Genomic DNA, 12,548 nt, shown 5'->3' on the forward strand with positions numbered 1-12,548 from the left:
ATAAGCTCTGCGTAATTTGCGTTTGCTTTTGCCGGCCTCCGCTAATCGCAGAGCTGGCTGGTACAACATCATAGGTTCTCTTGCAGAAAATGAGCTAGTGGGTCGCATGGCCATTCCTTTTAAATGCAGAGCATTTCTTTAACTCACGATGTCACCCGGCGTTGTCGGCGTTGGCGTGCCTCGGCGTCCGCAACAGCCGTTCCAGGTGCGCCCTCTCCCCCACTCCTCCTCTACCGCATCACGCTACCCTCCTCGCTCTCAGCAACAGGTCGGCACCCCTCCCCCTACACTATATAAAAAAAACAATACTTACCGGCGCCTGGTTTCGATCCCACGACCCTGCGGGCGGAACGCAAGGTACATGGTGCTCTACCCACTGCGCCACAAAGCCGACACAGAATGGAAGGCTACCAACGCGCCTTATATCCTTGACTCATTCAAACTACGTCAAGAAGCTGCTGATACAACGCATTCACTACCTGTAGGCGGAACGCGAGGTACATGGTGCTCTTCTCACTGCGCCACAAAACCGACACAGAATGAAAGGCTACGAACGCGCCTTATATGCTTCACTCATTCAAACTACGTCAAGAAGCTGCTGATACAACGCATTCACTACCATCAACTCCCCAAACACTAAACGTTAACGCAATACACCCACCCCCTATGCGACGTATTTACTCGAGTCCCCCTCGCGGGGAGATGGGCCCTTTTTTCCTAATTATACAGCTTATTTCAGCGAAGTTTACGTTAAAAGTGGTGTCAGTATGATTCTAACGAGACAATCTTTTGAATGAACCAAACTTGCATTTTGTTTTCATGGCCCCTTTAAGGAGTGGAAATAAGACCACCCAGAAACCTCTTCATTATCTTGTAGCTACATCACGTAGCAATTTGTGTGAGGGGTGGGTGTTCTGAGAAGATTGACAAAATAGAGCACGGCATCGACTCAGTTATAGCGCAGAACCAAATATGCGGTGCTGGCGTACAGTTACTATAAAAGCATCTTGCCATGTTGGTAGTGCTTTTTTGGCCGGCTCCATATATACGTTGATCCTTTTCATTACGGACATGGTGACACCGAGCAAGAGAGGAGAGAAACATGACGCGGATCCTTACACCGCCATTGGCTGACGAAATGGAAAGTGCGGAGGAAAGGTTGCGCGCGTTCGTGCTGTTGTGGCGGATGTCCTAAAAGCTCTCTTGGCGTGCGCGTACATGGTGCGGGCGTTGCAGGGCTTTAGAAGATACCATGTATAGCGCTATTCAAAAAATTCACACATCTCAACGAAGTGAATCACGACGGGTGGGCGAAGCACTGGGAATCCATCTTACCGTAAATCTCCCGTGAGAGGGCTTACTGCGGCTAAAACAATTTCCAATCCAATCCAACCCAACCCAACCCAACCCAACCCAACCCAACCCCAATCCAAATCCAATCCAACCCAATCTAATGCTCTTCGCGCATGCGCAGCACGGCTCTCCAGGAGCACCCTCTGTCTCTCTCCCTCTTTATCTCTCTCTAACCTTTTGTGAACCTTTTGTTCACAGATGTTTTGATTTACGCGGTGCTGTACGTCTCTCTCTCTCTCTCTCTCTCTCTCTCTCTCTCTCTCTCTCTCTCTCTCTCTCTCTCTCTCTCTCTCTCTCTCTCTCTCACCTTTTGTGAACCTTTTATTTGGTTCTTGTTAACCTTTTGTGAACCTTTTATTCAGAGATGTTTCGATTTACACGGTGCTGTGCGTCTCTCTCGATCTCTATCTCTCTCTCTCCCTCTCTCTATCCCTGTCTCTCTCTCTCTCTCTGTCCCTGTCTCTCTCTCTCTCTCTAACCATTTGTGAACCTTTTATTTTGTTCTTGTTAACTTTTTGTGAACCTTTTGTTCACAGATGTTTCGATTTACACGGTGCTGTGCCGTGAGCACGGACGCCGGACGCCGGACGGACAAGCCTCGGTCTTAAGGTGCTTCGCCCCTAATATGATCAGCCAGGTATTGGCATCACAGCAGTGCACATTGCAAATGAATTCACTTCGCACCATTACGCCAGAGCCTTAAAGGGGCACTGACACAAAAATTTAGCATCTTGTTTTTTTCGTTGCGATAAGTAGCTAGTGACCTACTTATAATCTGTAGAAACCTCATTTGCTTCAGCGTGCGACGGTTGTTTAATTAGAGGGATTTTAAATGCGGCCAGTCGCAGTTTCGGTTTCAGCGAGTGCCGCGAAACGATGGATTTTGTGGATTTTGTGTGAACCCTCCATGGTGTGAACAAAGCTGACCACGTGACCGTCGGAGGGATATCACAGAGCAGAGCCGCCGTAGCACTGTCGAATCCGCATCGACGGCAGTTTCTGCGAATGCCCCCACGTACTGATCTCGTGAGGCGCTTAATTAAAACGCGACCGTGGATGTGACGCAGGCGCTGCGAGTGCAAATGCTACCGCGGCTAAAGAACGACGCGCGACGCTCGAGGCGGTGGGTGGCAAGACGCGCGCTGGGAGCAGCCGGCCGGTCTGCCTACAGGTCCGCCTACAGATGTGTTCGGCTCAGCACTGCGGCGGATATTCGAGTGCCGCTCTCGTAAGCGGTGCAGATGACAATTTTGAATGCAACCCGCCATCGCATCATTAACTCCTTTCTCATTTAAGCCACTATGGTCGGGACTTGGGGACAATTTCGTGCAGCGGTAACAAGCTATCACTCGAGCTACCTGCGCCGGCCTGGGCCACTTCGCGGCCGTGGCCGCCGCCTGCACAGCGACCGTGCGGCTAGCTCAGTGGGCTTTTCGTGCCTCCGGCGCGTTTTCGCATCCAATGGTAATAAACAGTAACAGAAACAGAGTGCCTGGAATCGCTGTAGAACTTTGGTCGCGGCCAGCTTCCCGATGAGCTGACGAAATCACGGCGCCTCCGCCGCCAACGATCGGGTCGTTCGTTCTCGAGAGCAAAAGCTCCGCCCTCCGGCCCTCCGATTGGAGCGGCGAGCCGGGCGAGCCCGCGTAAAACGCCGGTAGTGCGGAAGCGGCAAACACAAACTCGTGACGTGTTTGGATGTTGTTTATTTACAATTGCGCGTGGTCCTCTGCTGGCTGCTCGGTTGCGTTTCGCACACTTCAAAATTGATTTTAAATATGTTCTAGGCTGTATTCGCCGCTGATATTTTGCAGATGATGTATATGTGTTCCCACCAATCTATCTCCGACGTTATCTCGCCTTCAAAATTTTGTGTCAGTGCCCCTTTAAAGGGACACTGAAGTGATTTGTAAACAATGCGGGATTACGAGCGCAAATTGTAGTCCGGAGTCCCTAGGCCCTGTTTCGACCACTCTGAGCGCGTTTACGCGAATTTATTTAGTAGAAAAATCAATTCGAAAATGCTGTCCTCCTCTCTGCACTCTCGCCCATTTTCTTTGGCGTTTTCGTGTGACGTCAGCAGGAGAGGAGCTGGAAATTGGCTGCGCTACTGCACGGCTCGCCGACCTTCCGCGACCGAGTCAGTCGGCCCAGCGTTTAGTCCGCCGGACGCCGACGGGTCGTCGCAATTCGCTCGATCAGTTGAAACTAAGCCACAACACGTTTGGGAATGGACGAATGTGCTTTTCTTTACTTCGTTAGTTTGTACACTCTATCTAGCTCCAAGTCAAGGTCGCTTCACACAAGCGCTGCACAAGCGCACATGCGACGCTTCGCTGACTGGTACGCCAGTAGGAAAATATAAGGCCTCTTGAAGGGGGAGAAGAGTCAGCGAAGTGAATATCGGTACTAAGGAAATAAAATCAACTGATATTTTTATCGTACAGCGTAAAACTAGGGTGCGGGAAGCACTTTTTTGCGCTGGGCGAACAAGCACAGCGGTCAGCAGCACGACTACGCATCTGCGAACGCTTTGCCGTCTACGAAATGCAATTGCTAGACGTGAACTATTGTGGAAACTCGGGGGACGCTTACTGCACGAGCGCAATGCAACAAATAGTCACCTAAGCTGCTTGAAATACTAAAAATAAATAAAAGTGTAAACTGGTTATACATTATATAGCTTATATTTCCACCATCGGCGTCGCCCTCCCGTAGTCTAGTGGTCTGGAGCGCTAGGTGTGTCATCCCAATTGTTTTGCCAGTCACAAGTTCGAATCCCCGCGGTTACATGCTTTTTTTTATATAAGTTCACTTTTAGGGGCGAAGCTCCTTAAGGCGTGGGTCTGTCCATCCTCGACGTATGTATGTAGCCACCTCTAGTTTAGTTCTTGGATTGTTTACTAGATGGCGTGGCTACCTCTAGTTTAGTTCTTGGATTGTTTACTAGATGGCGGGGAGCGTTGTAATAAAATCCGTTCGCTGTTGGCGCGCGCTCGGAGTCGCCCGATGGATAAGGCTGCAGATGTGCGAGCCCGCGAGGCAGAAGCGCTCCGTGAAGCTGCGCGACGCCGCCGCCAAGATCCTGCCGTACGAGAGCGGGAGGCCGAAGCGTGTCATCTGGCTGCGTGACGACGCCGCCAAGATCCCAGCGTTCGAGAACGAGAGGCCCAAGCGTCACGGCAACGGCGCGAGGACCCTACCGTACGCGAAGCGGCACGGCTGCGGCGCGAAGAGGATCTCCAAAACGTCAGAGAGCGGGAAGCGGCGAGAAAGCGCGCGTATCGGCAGGCAGACCCCGATGCAGTGAGAGCTCGTGAGGCGTCTGCAAAACGCATCAGGCGAGCTCAGCCCCAAGGTGCCGACGCGCGGTTTAAGCGAGACTTTCTAGACGTTACGTTCGGACACAGATGTAGTGGGCGAACTTTCACTGAAGAGTCACGGTTTTACCGATGATTTCCGCTCAGGAGCTTCGCCCACTCATCATCATTCACCCCGTGGATATGCTGTGAATTTTTTTCGTTTTTCGCCGATGTTTTCTATACTGGGTTCACCTTTTTTGGGGCCGCAACGTTCATTGCTCCACGAACTAGTCCACAGAACTCGCGCAGGCTGGCACTGGCGCGCTAGCGAGTTCTCGTTGGCGTGCTGTTGCCATATGCACCGACTGCATGCAGGCAGTGGGCCCAGGCCAGAATCAACAGACCCTTGGACTGGTGCGAACACGCTTTTTCCGATACAGGCATGAGTGAGGCAAGCTCCAAATATGGGGGAAAAGCGCATGCATTTGAGCGTCTGCGGGGACGCGGAGGGCGTTCATGCACTGCGTAAGGCTCAGTCAATGAATGCTACGATTCCAAGCCGTCCTGGGAGGCTTATCTTATGCATTTTACAGTCGACAACATGGCAGAAGCGCGGTACTACGATTACTGTGATATTGAGAATGCCCATCCAACGGTGCCATCGGATGTCAAACATGTCGTTTTACAGTACCGAAACGGAAACCGAAACTTGTTTGATTGCTAACCTTGGGCGTCGTCCAATCACGGTGCCCCCTCCTCCCAACGTCACAGCTTAGTTGGCGCGGCCGCCGCAAACCGCGCATGGTAGTTTTTCTTCTTTCGCGCTTTGTAAAATAATTATCGATTAGTCAACCGGATAAACGATGAAAAGTGTGCTAATTTAAGCCAGTCTACGCAGTGCAAGCAAAAAAGGGAGCTTGAAAAATTCACTTCAGTGTCCCTTTAAACTCCTCCGCACTATAGCATCTCAGCTGAATTAAAATCAAATTTTGGAGGTTCTGCACATCGAAGCTACACCTGGGCTATAGGGCGCTCCGTGGCAGAGGGCGTCAGGATCTTTAAAGTGCGCTGAAATGTCTACACACGATCATTTTCGTTTCCCGCCTTCATCAGAAAATTCTTGGGACACCTCAGCACTTCTTATGCGTTGTGGAAGCAGAAGCATCAATAGCCCCGCACGCGAGGCCTCGCTGAAGTCGCTAACGTGCCGCTGAGTTGAGTGAGCTAGGGTGATGGCGTTATGTTTATGTCGATTTTATGACGAAAATCTGGTGGTAGCACTTGCCGTATACAAAAACACACCGATGGACATACCCACACAGTAGACTGGTCAATATAACGAATGGACATTATTGGTGAAGTCTGACGACCATTACAGACGCAAATGAGCAGAAAGTGCTCGTAAGAGCTTCACCCCAAAACTTTAAGAAGGAGGGGGAAACTACCGGACTCCCAAGTACGGATAGAAGCGATCGGTTACATCCCGCCAGAGTTCCACAGTTTTTCTTACAGTCGCAGCCCCTGGAGGGTCGTATAAACGCTAACTTAAGCGCGCTTCTTGGGGGCATATGAAAGGTCATTCAACTTGTGGTCACCTCACTCTGTGTTTTCAATCTGTTCCAGCGTTATCAAGCTTGCTTAAAAATTTTTTACCGGCGTTGTTAAAAGGGTTTCATTATTCATACTCTAATCTGTGTTTGGGCATTTTTTGGCAATTTCCCTGTATACGATTGCAATTTTAGTTGCAATTATTGCCTTCTTGTTTTATTTAATTATTTGCTTCAACGTTTTGTCGATTAGTTTCTTGGTCATGCGAGTTATGTGCAGTGTCGCGAGCTACCACCGCGCGGTGGGCGCGCGCCTGCGCACCTCGAAGCGTGAAGAAGAGGCCAACTGGCCTGAAGCCGCCGCGTTCTTGGAGTCAATTAGTAAGCCATGGAAAACCCACCGGAAGCGGAAGGAGCAGACAGCGACGAACCACGGCTCGCGGGCACGGTTAATGCTTCTTCCACGGCCCCTTCGGCGTGGGAAGAGCAGCTGCAGGTCATTACCGACAGTACCACCGTGAACAGCGTGCCTTCATCGAGTAATCTGGCGACCGCCGCCGCGGTGTTGGTTTCCCTGCTAGGAGTCCCTTCCAGAGGCCCTGCCCAGAGCATTGAGCCTTCCGCGTCCCATGAGGCTGTCGCAGCACCCGAGTCCGCCTCTCTGCTGGGGGTCTTTTCCACAAGCCCTGCCCAGAGCAGTGAGCCTTCCGCGTCCCATGAGGCTGTCGCAGCATCCGAGTCCGCCTCTCTGCTGGGGTTCTGTTCCAGAAGCCCTGCCCAAAGTACTGAGCCTTCCGCGTCCCACGAAGCTGTCGCAGCACCCGAGTCCGCCTCTCTGCTGGGGAACTCTTCCAAGGGCACTGTCGCAAGCAGGGCGCCTACCGCCACTGCAGAGACTGCCACAGAAGCAGCAGAGAACAGCTCCCAGTCGTCATGCACAAGTGAGTCATCGGTTGGAGGAATCGATAGCCTTAACCCAGAAATTATGCGGCTAATATTCGCTTACCTCGAGGTGCAAGACCGGGGTCGCGCAGCACAGGTATGCAGCGCCTGGAGAGCCATCGCCGACGAGCGCTGCATCTGGAATAACGTTGAAGCGCGGCTACGGCTCACAGACCGCGACACTACTGCGCTCGAGTGCGTCGCTAGGCGCTGTATCCGCAGGGTCAAGGTGCTCAGCTTCAAGGACGGCTTGTCCAAGCTGCTCGAGTTGCTGCCAGACATGGAGACGCTGGACCTGTCCGACTGCAACACCCTCAACGACATCGCCGTAAACGAGGCGTTCGGTGAGCACCAGTGTGCCACGATGGCCAGCCTCAACATGAGCTGGTGCTCTGAGCTGACGGACGCCGCCATCGACTGCGTGACGAGACAGTTCCCCAGCTTGGAGAAGCTGTACCTCATCGGGTGCGAGCGCATCAGCGATCTCGGCATGGGCCTCATCGCTGCCAGGCTGGCGAGGCTGAAGCTGCTGGAGATTAGAGAGTGCGATATATCCAACGCCGGCCTCAAGTACCTTGCGGGCATCTCCGACGACGGCCAGCCATCGGATACCGCGGGCGTCAGAGAGCTCACTTACCTGGGGCTTGAGTACTGCGAGTTCGTGTCTGATGCCGGCTTGGAATACGTGAGCCTGGGCATGCGCAGCCTAGAGATCCTTGACCTCAGCTTGTGCGACATCAGCGACGCCGCACTGCAGTCCGTCTCGAAAATAGCCACGCTCAAGAAGCTCGTGCTCGCATGCATCGACGATTTGACGGGCCAGAGCATTCACCACCTTGCCACCGGTCGGTTTTCGCTAAGCACGTTGGACATAAGCTTCTGCAACAACATCGACGACGAGGCCATCTCGAACGTCTGCCGCGGCCGCGGGCTTCTCGGTCTGACGAAGCTCAAGATGAACGGGTGCCCCATCACGGACTTCGGCCTCTCCATCGTGGCGCTAAATTTGGTCGATCTCACGGTTCTCAACATTTCCGATTGCAAACTTGTCTCCAAGGATGGGATCGCTGTGGTCGCGGCTCATCTCCAGCGACTGCGCGCGATCCACATGGAATACTGTTCGGGAGTGACGAATGGTGCCCTCAAGCAGCTGTTGCGGATGCCCAGCCTGGAAGTTGCCAACCTGAAAGGCTGCAGAAGGATAACTGGCCGGGGCATGGCGCTTATACCCGCCGGAGAAACCCCGTCCAATATTCTGGAAATGGACATCAGCTTTACCAACATCGGGGACACCGGTCTTCGACACATCGCACAGGTGAACACTCCGTAACCTTACAAGTAGCCTTTCATAAACCGCCGAAAGCTGGATCCTGCAGTTTACCTTTACCTGCGCTAGAATTAGGAACGGGGTGGTTCTATAAATGAGGTTTTAGGTGAATCGTGGGTGTCAAACTAACGACCATCCACGTGAGTTAAGAAATCATGGACATGGCTACAAATTTTGGATCTAGGCAGATTAATTTACGTTTTCCTTTTTCAGGCTCGAGTGCACAATTAAGGCTTTTCTTGTTTAAATCTAAACACTCAAGCAATAAAAATTACTGAGGAGCTGAAGTGAATTACGAACTCTGTATTAACAACAAACATGTGCTACATGACTGCTGTCGGGCCATAAGCAGCGGTGGGCTATTTTAAAAATACAAATTGCATATTTTTAGTACCGTTGTACGAGCTACTCGTTTACGCAGACTTGGAGAGTCCCTTGGATTTTTCCCTTCTAGATAGTTGTCACTAGCTATGAAAAAATAGCTGTTTTTATGGATAAGTAGCAATTTTATTTGTAATAAAACTGCTTCGACAATGTCGGAATGGAGAAATCGAGTAGACGTCCACTTTATAAAGCGGGGCGACCCAGTTTCGATTCCGGTAACAGGAAGAGTTTTAACAGCGTGGCTGTTTTACAAACCGCAAGTTCGCCGTTGCAGGAAAAAATAGCAAGAAAAAAATTACACCATCTCCCCGAAGGGAGCTATGTGGTGATGTGAAGCATGGGGGTTCAGTGTAGGTTCCACACCGGTGCAGAACCGGCGCAGGCGGTGTCTCGGAGCAGACTGAACGCCGCGCAGCGGGCGTACTTGCTTTTATACAGCTAGAGGAGAGGAGAATGGAGGAGAGACGCGCATGCGCAGTGGGGATGTGGATGGTTCAACAACAAGGGGGGGACATAGCCCCGACCATGAGATGGCTTCTGGAGCGACAGTGTCGCCGGTGTCTTCCAGGGCCGGCACGAGACGAGCACGCTCCCCCTTTAAGGGCTCCTGGAGCGCCAGTGATGCCGGTGTCTTCCTGAGCGGGCACGAGACGAGCCGAGCGGCGAGGAGGAGAGCGGCGTTATCACAGCTGGTTAGGGCTCCTGGAGCGACAGTGTTGCCGGTGTCTTCCTGAGACGGCACGAGACGAGCCGAGCGGCGAGGAGGAGAGCGGCGTTATCACAGCTGGTTAGGGCTCCTGGAGCGACAGTGTTGCCGGTGTCTTCCTGAGCTGGCACGAGACAAGCCGAGCGGCGAGGAGGAGAGCGGCGTTATCACAGCTGGTTAGGGCTCCTGGAGTGACAGTGTTGCCGGTGTCTTCCTGAGCCGGCACGAGATGAGCCAAGCGGCGAGGAGGAGAGTGGCGTTATCACAGCTGGCGTGTAGAGGGGGACGAGGGGGAGAGGTGCGAACGCCGGACGCCGAGGGACGACGGAGGGTCGACTAGGAGATGCTTTGCATCTAAAAGCCGAGCGCTTGTGACTGCGTGCCTCGTGGTGACCGCCTAGCGTCCGTGGCCCGAGCAATGGCTTCAGCAAAAAAAAAAAAAAGCTGGCAAAACCCCCGGGAAGTCAGAAAATAGCCAGTGCTCGGGATCGCGTGCCTCGCGGCGACCGCCGAGTCCTTGGCTCGCGCAGTGGCTTTACAAAAAAAAAACAATAAAAAACCAGCGCTGTCGTCAACCGTCACCGCCCATGTAAAAAAAAAGCTCCAGGGCTAATACTAAAGCTGAAGGGACACCCTGCTTGGAAAAGGCCACTGCGGCCGCCGCATTTTCTAGAAGCCATTATGGATAGTTGGAGACAGGAGTGTGGCCCTCCTTCCCAAGACGACTTGCAGGCTCCGCCACCGCTGCCTCAAGTCGGTGGCGAAGAGCTAGCTGGTGGATGTCTATAATGCCGAAGATGACTTTGCATCCTCCACTCGCCGCGAAGAAGACAACAACCTCCTCGATGCGTATGACAACGATTACTGGCACCGCAGCTATGCAAATAAAGAATGATACTCAAACTTAACTGTTTCCGGCAATGCTCCCCTACAACAGCTTCGCCATTCAAGTATTGCGCGCGAGTGCAACTTCCCTGAATAATTATCTTAAGGCGCTTGATGTGCCTTCGCTTATGATCACCATCGTTTGCGAAACTAATTGTGTAAAGTTGGCTTTCCTGAAGCGCGCTTTGGCGCCACATGGAACGCCATCCCCGAGGAATAGAAAGCTTCACTTTAAGATTGAGGCATCGAAAGTTTTGCTATAAACATTGCATAGTGTCCAAGAACACAAAATTCCGACGTGCAGAAATTGCTCAAACGAGAAATATTTTATGAAACTGGGAAGGAACTGCGCAACACGGTACTACTGCCTGGCGTGCGCGTCCGCAAGCGCTCTTATGAGGAAAGCTTGAGTTTGGGCTAGTTGGTTGCGTGACGTATGAGTGAAAACAGCGCAGGGCTGGGAACGAAAGAAAAATGCAGTACAAGGGCTGACTAACAACTGTGCATATGTATGGCGGTCTGCAGTACATAACAAACACGAATGGCGATATCACCTAAAGATAAAACAAGGAAACGAATGAAAAAAAAAAACAAAAAAACATTGGCACAGCCTGCACTAGTGGTACAAGGCTGGAGAAACAGCAGAGCTGGTGGGCCCCTCTCCCTTGTCGGAAACCCGACTGTTGAACCTCGCATGGATTTCCGAACGTGACGCTGAAAGTTTTCTATGACAGGCAGGCCCGGATCGTTAAAACTGGCAGGCCCGGATCGTTAAAAAAAAAAACTAAAGCCGTTCCACTGAACGTGAAAGCAGTTGGAAGTGCAGAGCAATGCCAGAGGGGCTGTGGTGCCGTTATCCGCTCATTGCTATCACCCCTCACAGTCTTCCCCTCCCCGTCTCACTCTTGATGAATTGAACGGAGATTTTGGCGAATGCAATTCAAATTTCCTGCCTCCGCAGTGCTAGCGTGCCCTCTGCCTGGAACAGCACGAGCGGGAGTTCTGTTCTTTTTTGTGCTTGCTTTCATCTCGCACGTGCCGAAGCCTTACTGGGAAGATTCTGAGGCTCAAAGCACCTTCGGGGTGTCGCACTAGGCCGCACACGGGCCGCAACATCACTGTGCTTTTGAGGTCCTCCACTGTTTTCCGCAGACAGTTAAAAGACGTACCAGGTCTTTGAAGAAGTTTCCCTTGCGAGAGGACTACTGCACGGCCCTCTAGCCTGGCGCTACAAAACGAAGACGCGTATTCCTCATGTCGCTGCCCTCCACTCGACGGCCAAGTTTTGTTAATGCTTCACTGAGCATCCGTTGAAGAGCGCCACATGCGTGACAACTTATGGCCCTGCACGGTCGCGGAACTATCTGTGATTGCCATAGAACCCCGTGTTATGAACGCCCATCCACCATGGTCCAGTAGCAAACCCCCCGGTCATCGAAGTAGTGAGTCCCCTGATGCATCCCCCAGTGCATCCTAGGTCCAAAAATCTCAGGTCCTACAAGGTAGTGGTCATGAAACGTGACTTTTCTCTTTCTTCGTGTCGCATCTCTGACTGCATTTCTTTTCTTCCTTGCGCAGGGAATGCAGAAGTTGCGCGGCCTTAGCGTCAGTGGTTGCAAGATCAGCGACAAGGGGCTGGGCCGAATAGCTCGCCACCTCAGCTGTCTTCGCACGCTCGAGCTGTCACGCTGCACCGGAATCACCGACAGGGGCATCAAGCTGGTCGCCTGCAACCTCAAAAACCTGAGGTTCATCGACATCAACGATTGCGCAGGAATCACGGCGGCGGGAAGGCGATGCCTTGTCACCAGGCTACCGCACCTCAAGTTCCTGTAAATTTCGAACTATAGCGGACAAAGGAATAACAAATCGCATCTTTTTAGATAGCTAATGAGCCACGCGTCTTGTATCACTGACGAAAATATTCGAATGTACTGGCGATATATTTATCGAATTAGCGACGTACTTATGCGTTAATTCCACGTTCCGGGGCTGGAGTTAAAAATTACGGCGTGTTTCGTCACCAAGGGGGAATTTGAAGTCTGTAGAATGTGCACGTGGTTTCCAAAGAATGCCTAACTCGTCTTGCGTACTTCCGATTT

The 12,548-nt window shown here is 52.1% G+C and overlaps 1 protein-coding gene across 1 annotated transcript; it reads left to right on the plus strand.

Moving 5' to 3' along the window:
• The first annotated feature begins 6,590 nt into the window (after positions 1 to 6,590).
• On the plus strand, positions 6,591 to 12,548 carry LOC144179739 (uncharacterized). The gene is made up of 2 exons (XM_077708180.1): positions 6,591 to 8,459; positions 12,025 to 12,548. Exons 1-2 carry the CDS (start codon positions 6,591 to 6,593, stop codon positions 12,280 to 12,282), a joined length of 2,127 nt encoding a protein of 708 aa, XP_077564306.1. The 3' UTR covers positions 12,283 to 12,548.

This window comes from Haemaphysalis longicornis, unplaced genomic scaffold (assembly GCF_048455015.1).
Source record: "Haemaphysalis longicornis isolate Haplotype H1 unplaced genomic scaffold, Haemaphysalis longicornis Haplotype H1 scaffold_4, whole genome shotgun sequence".
NCBI lineage: Eukaryota > Metazoa > Arthropoda > Arachnida > Ixodida > Ixodidae > Haemaphysalis > Haemaphysalis longicornis.

Bases quoted from the DNA above. Each gene is read 5' to 3' on its own strand.
- LOC144179739 (XM_077708180.1), top strand. From the start codon at position 6,591: ATGGAAAACCCACCGGAAGCGGAAGGAGCAGACAGCGACGAACCACGG. The intron at 8,460-12,024 runs GTGAACACTCCG...TTCCTTGCGCAG, and splicing joins GTCTTCGACACATCGCACAG to GGAATGCAGAAGTTGCGCGG.